This window comes from Girardinichthys multiradiatus, chromosome 20, assembly GCF_021462225.1.
Source record: "Girardinichthys multiradiatus isolate DD_20200921_A chromosome 20, DD_fGirMul_XY1, whole genome shotgun sequence".
NCBI lineage: Eukaryota > Metazoa > Chordata > Actinopteri > Cyprinodontiformes > Goodeidae > Girardinichthys > Girardinichthys multiradiatus.
This window is the reverse complement of record NC_061812.1, coordinates 46,505,082-46,518,522: the sequence shown is the minus strand read 5'-3', so window position 1 is coordinate 46,518,522 and position 13,441 is coordinate 46,505,082. Positions and strand designations below refer to the sequence as shown.

The 13,441-nt window shown below is 44.2% G+C and overlaps 1 protein-coding gene across 10 annotated transcripts in view; it reads left to right on the top strand.

Annotated features, from left to right (window-relative positions):
- LOC124856115 (calcium-dependent secretion activator 1-like) overlaps positions 1-13,441 on the top strand; it is a 417,550-nt gene that overhangs the window by 131,933 nt on the left and 272,176 nt on the right. For all 10 annotated transcript variants that reach the window (XM_047346334.1, XM_047346331.1, XM_047346330.1 and 7 more), the window contains one exon: positions 9,480-9,546. In XM_047346334.1, the coding sequence (XP_047202290.1) occupies positions 9,480-9,546 (67 nt within the window). The remainder of the gene's footprint in view (positions 1-9,479; positions 9,547-13,441) is intronic.

Genomic DNA, 13,441 nt, shown 5'->3' with positions numbered 1-13,441 from the left:
GATCTCCCTAAAACGGAAAAATAAAGAGTTTCACTCTGCTTTTGTTCACGTGTTTCCCACACAGCACCTGCTGACATAATAAATGACTTCTGTTGTGCACCATGACACCTATTTCTCCGTGCTTACTGTTGTGCTGTTATTGACGACCACACCACAAAATCAGATTGCTGAAAAAATCGGATTTGAGCATAAAGACCTCCAGTTGGAACACTGTAAGCCAGCCCATGCGAAAAAGTTCCCACCTGCAAACTTCAGTTTTGGCATGGCGTCATAACCATTCTTCCTCAAAACATGATGTTCAGCTATGGCCTCATCTGACCAGACTATATTCTCCTAGTATTTTACTGGCTCGTCCATATCTTCTCCAGCAAACTTTAAAGAAGCTTCAACATGCCTTTTAATGAGCATTAAAGTCTTATGCAGTAATTGTGCATATTGGTAATTGTGGTACTTATTGTTTTAATGGAAAAAATGTACCTGCTATTTTCAGGTTTTTTTAAAGCTCTCTGCAAGTGCTCCTTTGCTCTTGGACAACTGTTTTGATTATTCTTTTGACCCAGTCTTCTCAGCAATCTTACAAGGACCACCTTGCCATGACTGTTTTACAGTAAAAAGTAATTTCCACTGTTGTGCAGTTACGAATATTTGATTATAAATATCTAGTAAAACTTGTAATTAAAAATAATAATTTATGGTTATATTTCCCAACCAAAATCATTCACAACAAATAGATATTAGAGCTACACTATGGGACTGTGATTATTGGGCTACTAGCATTTAATATCTACAATTAATTAATTGTCATTACTCGTACTAGTCACTTCCGCTTTATCGCGGGGGCAGCAGACTCGGCAGAGACACCCAGATGTCCCTCTCCCCAGACAACTCCTCCAGCTCTTCCGGGGGAAGCCCAAGGCGTTCCCAGGCCAGCCGAGAGACATAGTCCCTCCAGCATGTCCTGGGCCTCCTCCCGGTGGGGTGTGCCTGGAACACCTCCCGAGGAAGGCGTTCAGGAGGCATCCGCTATAGAAGCCCGAGCCACCTCAACTGGCTCCTCTTGATGTGGAGGAGCAGCGGCTCTACTCCGAGCTCCTCACCTTATCTCTGAGGGAGTGCCTGGCCACCCTATGGAGGAAGCTTATTTTAGTTCTTTCGGTCATGACCCAAAGTTCATGGCCATAGGTGATGGTAGAAACGTACACCGACCGGTAAATCGAGAGCTTAGCTTTTCGGCTCACCTCTCTCTTCACTACAATGGACCGGCACAGCGTCCCCATTACTGCGGCGGCTGCACCGATCCGTCTGTCGATCTCCTGTTCCATTCTTCCCTCACTCGTGACCAAGACCCCGAGATCCTTGAACTCCTCCACAACCTGAAGAGGACAAGCCACCCTTTTCCGGTCGAGAACCATGGCGTCGGACTTGGAGGAGCTGATCTTCATCCCAGCCGCTTCACACTCAGCTGCGAACCGCCACAATGCATGCTGTAGGTCTTGGCTACAGGGGGCCAGCAGGACCACGTCATCTGCAAAAAGAAGAGACGAAACCCACAGGTCCTCAAACCAGACCCCCTCCAGCCCTTGGCTATGCCTAGAAATCCTGTTCATGAAAGTTATGAACAAGACCGGTGACCTGTCGGAGTCCAACATCCCCTGGGAACAGGCCCGACTTAGTGCCAGGAATGCGGACGAAACTCCTGCTCTGCTTGTATAGAGACCAGATGGCCCCTAATAAAGGGCCCCCAATTCCATACTCCTGGAGCACCCCAGCACAGGACACCATGAGAGACACAGTTGAATGCCTTCTCCAGGTCCACAAAACACATGTGGACCGGTTGGGCAAACTCCCATGAACCCTCGAGTACCCTGCAGAGGGTATAGAGCTGGTCCAGTGATCCACGGCCGGGACGAAAACCACACTGCTCCTCCTGAAGCCGAGGTTCGACTATCGGCCGGACTCTCCAATATCCTGGCGTAGGCCTTACCAGGGAGGCTGCGGAATGTGATCCCCCTAAAGTTGGAACGCATCCTCCGGTCACCCTTCTTATGAAGGGGCCGAAGGTCTGACGACACAAAAACAAAGTCAATCATCGACCTCCTGTCTAGGATGTCCTGTTGCCAAGTGCACTGATGAAACACCCTTATGCTTGAACATTGTGTTCATTATGGACAATCCGTGACTAGCACAAAGTCCAATAATGAAACACTACTCGGATTCAGATCGGGAAGGCCATTCCTCCCGATCACACCTCCCCAGGGGTCACTGTCGTTTCCCACATGTGCGTTGAAGTCCCCCAGCAGAATAATGGACTCCCCGGGAGGGGCACTATCCAGCACCCTGTAGTCTCAACCGCTGGGGTAAACCCCAACACGAGATGGCTGAGCTGAGGGGCAACAAGCAAACCTACCCCAGCCCGCAGCCTCTCCCCGTGGGCCACTCCAGAGTAGAAGAGAGTCCAGCCCCTCTCGAGGAGATGGGTTCCAGAGGCCCACGCTGTGCGTGGAGGCGAGACCGACTATTTCTAGTCAATGTCTCTTGACCACCTGCACAAGCTCAGGCTCCTTCCCCCCCTGCGAGGTGACATTCCACGTCCCAAGAGCCAGCCTAAGCATCTGGAGATCGGGCCGCCGAGGTCTCCACCTTCGTCTGCCACCCAATCCTTTTTGCGCCCACTATGGGATGGCCGTGCGTCTCTCGTTCGGGCTTGGCCCGGCCGGGTCCTGCAAGGAGCAACCCAGCCACCAGGCGCTCTCCGATGAGTTCCGACCCCAGGCCTGGCTTCAGGGTGGGACCCCCGCTCCGCCATACCAGGCTACATCACGTGCCTCGATTTTATGGTCCTCATAAAGGTGTCTTGAACCGCTCTTTGTCTGACCCGTCACCTAGAGCCTTTTGCCATGGGAGACCCTACCAGGGGCATTTAAGCCCCAGACAACATAGCCTCTAGGATCATTCAAGCACTCAAATCCCTCCACCAAGTTAAGATGGCTGTTCATGGAGGGGTAATTGTCATTAATTAATACTTATTAACCAAAGTCACTCGAAATGTAACTGTATTATCAAACCATTAACCAACATTTGAATTAAATTCAAATTCGACAATACTGAATTAATCCCGAAGGGAAATTAAATAAATAAATTAAAAAGGGTGATGTGAGCACTAACATTAGTTAGAAAATCACAAAAATTATATACACTCGTGCCCGTACTCGTCGTTGTCCGCTTCGTCCAGGACCAGGTCATGGGGGCAGCACAGTCAATGGAGACATCCAGACTTCCCTCTCCCTAGACACCTCCTCCAGCTCCTCCGGGGGGAGCCCAAGGCGTATATACAAAATACAGAAAATATATAAAATAAAAACAAACAACTTCTTTATCTATGTGAAAAAGCTTTGAACAGAATAATTCCCTTACAACCAAACAAACTTTCACCTAACTGGAACACTCACTAACTACTAAAAGGTTAAACTAACAATCAGGAGTATTAATAGAGATCAAACCAGCACCTTATGGACAAGTGAGAATAATCAAAACTGTGGGTTGATTTGGTAAATGGGTAGTCATACCGAACCACACTGAACAGCTCTAAGCAAAGTGTCGTCCCAGCAAGTTAGCTCTAAGCAGGGTGTCCGATCAACAAGTTAGTGCCTGACTGCAACCAGCTAATGGCTAACTGTTTCAAACAAAGGCCAGTAAAAACCACATTGGGAACAAGCAAAGAGAACAAAGGCAGTAAAACGGGTGGGACAATGGATGGTTCGATCAAGTGCCAAGCTTGGATCACGGACTTACTTTGAATAACTTCAATAATCCAATTTTAACTCATGGCTGATTTAAAATCGGCAGGTTGAAGACAGCTTAATAACTTTGTAAACAGAATGAAACCACAAACATTAAATAAAATCTTGCAAAAAATATATATGTATATTTATATATCGCTTCTGCCGTGATGTCAGAGCTGCAGTCAATGCTGGGAGGTGTAGTTACGGTCTTGCAACTGGATGGTGATGGTCCCAACATTCCCCCTATGTTTGAAAAGTGGGATATTGGTCACAGTCTTTAAAGCAAATGGGTACTGGAATCAGCCTGTGTCATTAGCATAGGTGGTGCTATGAAACTTGAAGAAATAAATTTGAGGGAGTCAATCCTGTCTTGTAACCGCCTGACATGCCTGTATGCTGTGTCATGACATTTAGTGTGGTCATTACCTACCCGATTACAAGGTGAATCACAGTCACGGTCATAGCTAGAGTTTCTGTTCTCTTGGGAAAATTGAGGGACAACTCAATTAGCTGGTTAGCTGGATTGACACATGGGCTGGATTGTCAACTAAGAAGTTGAGCGGTTGCTCATATTAAGGATGGGTATGCCACAAACCACCAGGTTCAGTTCCAGGAAGTAGGGAAGAGGTTGAAAGAAAGTTTGTGTACTCTGCATTTGTTGGCCCTTCGTGACTGTCAGGCAGATCGTTAAATCTGTTGTTCACTGTGGTAAAAGTGTGTTGGTCTCTCTAACAATTTGACAGGAATGGGGAGTGGTCTGTCCCGACAGCACAACTTAAGGGGTTCCCAAGGACTTGAGGGTGTGTTGGCTCAGGCCCAGAGGACTTGGTTGAAAGTATCCAGCTGGGCACGTAGCCGAACCAGAAGGGGTACAGATATTGGACAATGTTGGTCAATGCTAAAAGCATGGGAAACCTCTCTTCTGCCAATCTGCCCACTGAGGATGCACACACCGGCTGCCTTCGGGCGACAGCATGGCCAGTTTGCTGGAAGGAGTCTGTGGCTACGTTGTACCTCAATTAAAGGGGATTTTCTTAGTACAATCAGTCATATAGCTTCCTACTGATTACTGATTTTTCCATCCAGAGTTCTAAGAGCACCTCTGGCATGAAAGTGTTTTCCAAGTACACACCTTCAACCACTTAGAGGTTGGAAAGTTTCTGTAAGGAGCAAAAAAAATTATGCATGACTGTGGAGAGGGAGTTTCTGGGTGACTGGGTACTTTTGTGCACCAGAGGTGCACATGAGCTGAACCAGAGGTTCTTTGGGCTTCTCTAAGCTGGCAACCTGATTGATCACAAACAATGGCTTGCTACTTGAACCCAGGGGTTATGGCACCTCCACTTGGGCCTAGGCCTGGCACTTGTGGCAGCCAATGAGTGGAGTGGCCAACAAGGAGAGGCTCTGTGTCCAATGTTCAAATGTAGATAGGGTGCACCAGAGTCACTGAACAGCTCTCTAAGCATGGTGTCAGAACAGCAAATTGGCTCCAGATCACTACCAGTTGATGGCTGTTTTGAACAAAAGTCCATTAAAACCCATGTGGGGAACCAGTGGAGAGAACGAAGTTTTCTATCAGATCCTGGTTTACTACATACATACAAATAAAAGCTTCAATTCAATTCAATTCAGTTTTATTTATATAGCGCCACTTCACAACACATGTTGTCTCAAGGCACTTCACAACAGTCAGGTACATACACTCCAAGTAATCCAAACAATTGAACAGTGCAGTCGGAGTTAGTTTTTTATTCAAATTGGATAAAAAGTTTTTCTATCTAAGGAAACCCAGCAGATTGCATCCAGTCAGTGACTTGCAGCATTCCCTCCTCCCGGATGAGCATGTAGAGACAGTGGACAGTCACTGGCGTTGACTTTGCAGCAATCCCTCATACTGAGCATGCATGTAGCGACAGCGGAGAGGAAAAACTCCCTTTTAACAGGAAGAAACCTCCAGCAGAACCAGGCTCAGTGTGAGCGGCCATCTGCCACGACCGACTGGGGATTTGAGAGAACAGAGCAGAGACACAAAAAGAACACAGAAGCACTGATCCAGAAGTACTTTCTATGGGAAGGAAAAGTAAATGTTAATGGATGTAGCTCCTTTAGTCGTTTCACCTAGAAAGAAAGAACAGATAAACTCTGAGCCAGTTTTCAAGGTTAGAGTCTGAAAGAGAGCACATATAATTAGTTACAGTAAAAGCTCAGTCAATTTCCATGTCTAGGAGAGAGAAAGGGTTAAACACTAAAAGACAGGGCTATGTGGATCATCGGTAGAGGGTGAGCATTAAGTTGTTGCCAGCAGAAGCTCGGACGATTCCCCTCTCCAGAAAGGTGTCACAGGTAGACAAAGTGTCAAGCCAGGTGTAGCTTCTAGGAAGAGAAAAGAGAGAACAACGTTAGAAGCTGAAATAACAGCAAATAATGCAGAATTGGAGAATGTAGCGAAGAGGGTGAAAGTGGTCATTATGTCCTCCAGCAGCCTAAGCCTATAGCAGCATAACTACACAGATAGTTTCAGTTCAGATTATTAAGTTAAACGGCGCTTATTTACAACAATGTCGTCTCAAGGCACCTCACAAAGGGTCCCACTGATGGTCATTGTTATACTAAAAACCACAATGATTGGGATACCTCCCTCTGTCAGACTGATTATAACCATTGGAAAAGAGAAGGGGTCATACAGGTAGCAGAAATGGAGGGTGTGTTTGCACCTCTACCTTAATTTAGCCGGTTTAGGCTAAACCTGACTCCCCCTTACTCCAACCAACAGGGAGGGAAGAAGACGGAGGTAAAAAATAAGGAAAATAGCTGAGGATAAACTAAGCCACTCTAACTATAAGCTTTATCAAAAAGGAAAGTTTTAAGCCTAGCCTTAAAAGTAGACAGGGTGTCTGCCTCACGGACTAAAGCTGGGAGCTGGTTCCACAGGAGAGGAGCCTGATAACTAAAGGATCTGCCTCCCATTCTACTTCTAGAGACTCTAGGAACCACCAGTAAACCTGCAGTCTGAGAACAAAGTGCTCTGTTAGGAACATATGGAACAATCAGATCTCTGATGTATGATGGAGCTAGATCATTAAGGGCTTTATATGTGAGGAGGAGAATTTTAAATTATATTCTGGACTTAACAGGGAGCCAATGAAGGGAAGCTAAAATAGGAGAAATGTGATCTCTCTTTTTAATTTTCATCAGAACTCTTGCTGCAGCATTTTGAATCAGCTGAAGGCTTTTAACTGCATTTTGTGGACATCCTGATAGTAACGAATTACAATAGTCCAGCCTTGAAGTAACAAATGCATGGACTAGTTTTTCAGCGTCACTCCTAGATAGGATATTTCTAATTTTGGCAATGTTCCGGAGATGAAAGAAGGAAATCCTAGAAACCTGTTTAATATGGGATTTAAATGACATGTCCTGGTCAAAAATAACGCCAAGGTTTTTTACTTTATTATCAGAAGTCAATTTAATGCCATCCAGGTTAAGTGATTGCCTAAGCAGTTTCTTTTTTAAAGACTCCGGTCCAAAGATGACAACTTCTGTCTTGTCTGAATTTAGAAGCAAAAAATTTAACATCATCCAAGTTTTTATATCTTCAAGACATGCTTGTAGTCTATCTAACTGGTTGGCCTCATCAGGATTTATGGATAAGTAAAGCTGAGTATCATCAGCGTAACAGTGAAAATTTATCCCATGCTGCCTAATAATTTGACCTATTGGAAGCATATATATATAGTAAAGAGAATTGGCCCAAGTACTGAGCCCTGTGGTACTCCACAATTAACCCTGGAGTTTAAAGATGATTTATCATTTACATGAACAAACTGGAATCTGTCAGACAGATAAGATTTAAACCAGCCTAGTGCTGTTCCCCTGATCCCTACAGCATATTCCAGCCTTTCTAAGAGAATTTTGTGATCGACTGTATCAAATGCAGCACTGAGATCTAACTAAATGTTGATCGCTTGTCTAATATTCCTTTACTATAACCTAATGTATGCAGTTTACACCACAAACAATGAAAATGGGCTCACTGTTTAAATACTTTTGGAAGGGGGGTGGGGGTGTTGAAACAAGCAAAGATATTTTACAGTCTTTCTACTTCATGTTCTAGCTCTAAAGTTCTCCTGGCACTGCTGCATTAAGCACAAAAATTACATGTTCAGCAACAGCTTTCAGAAAACCTGTCAATTAGTAACTGTTTCATTACATTTCTTTTGTAAACAAGTCCAACTAAACCAGGATTAAACACTGCCATCTAGGCAGTGTTTTGAAAACAAAAGTGTGGGAGGAGATATAGGGTTTAATGCAAGGCCGATAGAACAAGCTGCAGATGAAACTAAAGTGGGGATGTTTGATACACAGCATGCTCTAGAACCACGCACAGCAAAAATCAAAGTATTGCAAGGACTTAATAACAAACAGTCTGGTTTTACTTTATTTGAAGTTATTTAATACAATTTTTTCATTTTTCAAAAAACTTTCACTGAATTGAGCTTGTTGAAAATGTTAATTACATTGTAATAATTGTAATTATTTAGAAACTTTAGCAGTGTCCCTGCATAGAACTTACAGTATTTATTTAGTATTTTTATTTAACAATTTTAGTCTTTGTTTTAATTCTAGACCTGAAAAACATTTTTGAACAGTTTTGAAGTTGTTTATTGCCTTCCAAATTAAAGAATTTTTTTTAATACATAAAACAACTGACGATGCGCAAATCATTTGACATTGTTTGGTCAGGATTGTTCATTTGTTTCAGCTTAGATGTCTACATATAGATTTCATTTTTGCCGCAGTTGAATGTGATTATCTCCCAGAACATTTGTAATTCTTGTGAGATTAACAGATTATAGTCATAAAACAAACTGAAAAGCTCCAAGCTTTTTTGATATAACTATATTTCCTTACGTTTTTGTACTTGTTTCATTGAACCTACAGGAAAGTAAGTTTCAGCATCATCTCCTTGATCAGTGCAGATTGATGAATCATCACGAAATCGCACTTACATTCCATCATCAACTTTCCAGGACTGTTTCTCTTTAGTTTGTTTAACTGATGGTTAAGGTTCTGTGTTTTTGGATGGAAACCCAGTTTCCTTAAGCTGATTTCTCATAGCTTGGTCCCAAAGACTGAGTTTTGTTGCTTTACTTTTGCTTTTCATCGCACAATTTGAGCATTTTGTCTTTTAGATGACATTGTGCTTTAAATTTTATGTCTTAATATTGACATTTTTTCCTGCCTTTTAACCTCTCATATTAATTGATCTATTTTTTAGGCTGTCCATGGCCCAATAACATTTTTTTGAATGACTTTCTTTAAAGAGATAATAAATCAATTCCATATTTTTAACCAACAGTGGTCATGTTTGCAGTCAGGTATTTACTTGTTAGGTGGCTGCACAAATGTAATACATTCACTTACAGGTTCACTATATATTAAAACCTTTGTGAATATGTATTTTAGCGCTATTGCTACAAAATGTTGGATTTTTTAAAGGCCCTGTGTCTTCTTAGAGTGATCATATTTTAACCACAAGAGGTCAATGTTTGCACCAATAGCTTCAGCCTGGTGCTTTGGATATCTGCCATGATTATGGCAGCAAAAACAAATGCCAAAGCAGCATTAGAAAAATACCTGTATTCAATAGTATTAAATTCCTCGTTTGTACAAATTACTTTCTGTTTTTCCCCACAGGTATCTTTGGGCCATTGGCAAAAATGTTTGGAAAAGATGGAAGAAGCGATTCTTTGTGTTGGTCCAGGTAGGCATATGAATATTTTTTTTAATTAATTTTAAACAGATTATAATTTAAAATGTTTACAAAAAAATCATGCACTGCAAACAGTACATTATTATAATTATTCATGCATAAAATAATTTAAGTTAGAGATTTGTTAGAAATAGGTGTTTTATGTTTCTTTTCACAAGGAAAGAACTAAAAATGAGCCCTCTAACATTATACCATTTAAAAATTAATTAATAAAGAGGCAAAATCTGGCCTTCACATGAGTGTCGCTTTATGGATCTGACAAGTTTACCTACCACATTATGTGTGCAATAGGAAAAGGGAAAAACGCAGCCAAGCTGTCTTCTTTTGGCTGTCATATGAATGATGGAGAGGCCAAGCAGGCTTTTGTCAGGAGATAGTTGGGGGGATGGGGAGGTGTGGAGGATGAGGTGGTAGAGGCCATTTTCTGGTGGCTCCGCATTGGGAGGTGGGCAGCAGGCGGCAGTGAAGGGGGTGGGCGGCAGTAAGCCTGTCTCCTATGCGTTAGGAAGGATATGTCTCAGAGCTACAAGTTGACAGGGGATTGACAGAGTCGAGTGAACACTAGCTGGTCTAACACTTGCAGCTAGAAAAGCCTGAGCGCCGCCAACTTGAAGCCTATCACTTGCTCCCAGCTAAATATATAGCAAGTGACAAATACTGGTCAATAGACAGCACACTCATGTGTATGTGGCTGTTTTTATATCTGTCTATGAATGTGCATGAAGTTTGAGTGGGGAAACAATGACAGTGTGTTTGTGGGTGCTGTTTTAGAGAAGCTGTGATGCAGAGCAACAACTCAAATATTCTTTTGACCACTGACCTACTAATTCACAGTTTTGTTCCTCTTTATTGCTGGCAGTTTTTTTTTTTTTTTTTTTGAAAGTTTGATTTGAATCTGTTACTCTAATAACAGCTAATAAAAAGCTGAGACAAGATGGCGCCGACGATGGCAGCCTCAGAGCTTCGCTCTCTCTTTGTTTTTGTATTTGTGTTTTTATGTTTTTCGAGCCACAGTTCTGTGGTGTCGGGCCACAATCCTGTGGTCTCATTCAGTAGAGAGGAACTTCTCAATATCAGAGAGTCCTCTCTTGGGTTTTTTTCACCATCTTTCATCGATCCGAGGTTCACTGAGCTCCTGACAAGCGGAGCTGCGGCTCTATATGGGATCCGGCGGAGGGGAAAGCGTGCTGGCGCGCTGGTAAAGCTCCGCTAAAGAGGACTTCGCACACCACTGCCTTCAATCCACCTGGCAAATGTCCGCTCTCTCAACAACAAGATGGACGAGCTGCTTCTTCTCACCGGTAAAAACACGGACCTCCGCGGATCAGCGAGACATGGCTGAGTGAAAACATCCCGGACCGCGCACTGCCGATGCCGGATTCCAGCTGCTCAGAGCGGATCGCGGCGCGGAGCTATCGGGGAAGAGACGAGGAGGCGGAATCTGCTTTTATATAAATGAAGGTTGGTGCAGAGACGTAAAAGTGCTGGGAAAAACATGTAGCCCGGATCTGGAGTCATTTTCCATAATCTGTAAGCCGTTTTATTCACCGAGAGAGTTTTCCTCGTTTATAATAATCGGCTCATATTTTCCACCACATGGCTGCACTTCTGCCGCGGAAAAACATCTTGCTGAGCTGATTACAGATCTGGAGAAAAAATACACAGACTCCTTCATCATAATACTGGGAGATTTTAACAGCGCAAACCTCTCAAATGAACTCCCCAAATACAGACAGCATATTAAGTGTCCCACCAGAGACAAGAACACACTGGACCATTGTTACACAGCTTTAAAGGACTCATATCATGCTGTTACCAGGGCTGCTCTGGGTTTTTCGGATCATTATCAAATCCACCTCATCCCAACCTACAGACAGAGACTAAGAGCTTCCAAACCCAAGGTTCACACTGTTAAGAAGTGGACTGAGGAATCAAAACAGATGCTACAGGCCTGCTTTGAATGCACAGACTGGACTGTTTATGAAACCTCAGCTAATGACTTAAACCAACTAACTGATGTGGTGACATCATACATCAGCTTCTGTGAGGACATGTGTGTGCAGACCAAGACCTTCTGCACCTTTGGGAACAATAAGCCATGGTTTACTCCACACCTCAGGAATCTGCGCAGGGAAAAGAAAGAAGCTCACAGCAGTGGAGATTGGGCGCAGTACAGGCAGGCCAGGAACAAACTAACAAAAGAGATCAAAGCAGCTAAGAGAAGCTACAGTGAGAAGCTTAAGAACAGCCTTTCTACTGGTGACACTTCGGCTGTATGGACCGGTCTGAGAAACCTGACTGCCTATAGGAGCCCCCACACCCTTCCTGAACAGAGTCGTCTCCTGGCCAACCGTCTGAATGGCTTCTACTGCAGACATGACAAGAAGCCATTCACACCTCAAATTATCCCCTCTACATCCCATTCAGGAACAAATTCCTCCCATAAAGCAACCAACCCCCCACCATCAGATCCTCCGCCTGCACTAAAGATCTCCGAGGAAGAGGTAAACAGGCTCTTTCAGCGCATGAAAACAAAGAAAGCTGGAGGACCTGATAACATCTCCCCATCATGCCTGAAAGCCTGCGCACATCAACTCGCTCCGATCTTCACGAGGATCATCAACAAATCACTGGAGAAATGTGAGGTCCCCTCCTGCCTCAAACGATCCACCATCATCCCGGTTCCCAAGAAACCCACCATCGTAGGATTAAATGACTACAGGCCTGTAGCCCTGACGTCTGTGGTCATAAAATCCTTTGAGCGGCTGGTGTTGAAGCACCTGAAAGACATCACAGGCCCCCTGCTGGACCCCCTGCAATTTGCTTACCGAACAAACAGGTTGGCAGATGATGCTGTTAACTTACGTCTACACTTCATCCTGCAACACCTCGACCACCAAGGGACATATGCCAGGATCCTGTTTGTAGACTTCAGCTCGGCCTTCAACACCATCATACCAGACATCCTCCACCAGAAGCTCACACAGCTCAACGTCCCAGCCTCCACCTGTCAGTGGTTCAACAGCTTCCTGACAGACCGACAGCAGCAGGTGAGACTGGGGAGCATCTTTTCCCGATCCAGATCAATAAGTACTGGTGCCCCCCAAGGGTGTGTTCTATCCCCACTCCTCTTCTCTCTGTACACAAATGACTGCACCTCATCGGACTCGTCCGTGAAACTCCTTAAGTTTGCAGACGACACCACTGTCTGATCCAGGACGGTGATGAGTCTGCATACAAACAGCAGGTGGATTGGCTGGTACACTGGTGCGGTCAGAACTACCTTGAACTGAACCCACTCAAGACTGTGGAAATGGTGGTGGACTTTTGGAGAACACCACCCCCATACACCCCCCTCACCATCCTCAACAACATTGTATCGGCCGTGGACCACCTCAGGTTCTTAGGAACCACCATCTCTGAGGACCTGAGATGGTCTTCACACATAGACACTGTTTGAAAGAAGGCCCAGCAGAGACTGTACTTCCTGAGGCAACTCAAGAAGTTCAACCTTCCACAGGAGCTGTTGGTTATCTTCTACACTGCCATCATTCAGTCTGTCCTGTCTTCATCCATCTCAGTGTGGTTTGGCTCATCCACAAAACAAGACAGGTCCAGACTGCAACGAATAATCAGGACTGCAGAGAGAATAATCAGAGCTGACCTTCCCTCCATCCAGGACTTATACAGGTCTAGGGTTAAGAAAAGAGCTGCCAAAATCTCTGCCGACCCCACACACCCAGCACATAAACTGTTTAGAGTTTTACCTTCAGGCCGCCGCTACAGAGCACTGTTTACTAAAACCAGCCGCCACAGAGACAGTTTCTTCCCCCAGGCTGTTTCTCTGATGAACATTCAATAGAATACAGAACAACAGCATACAGAT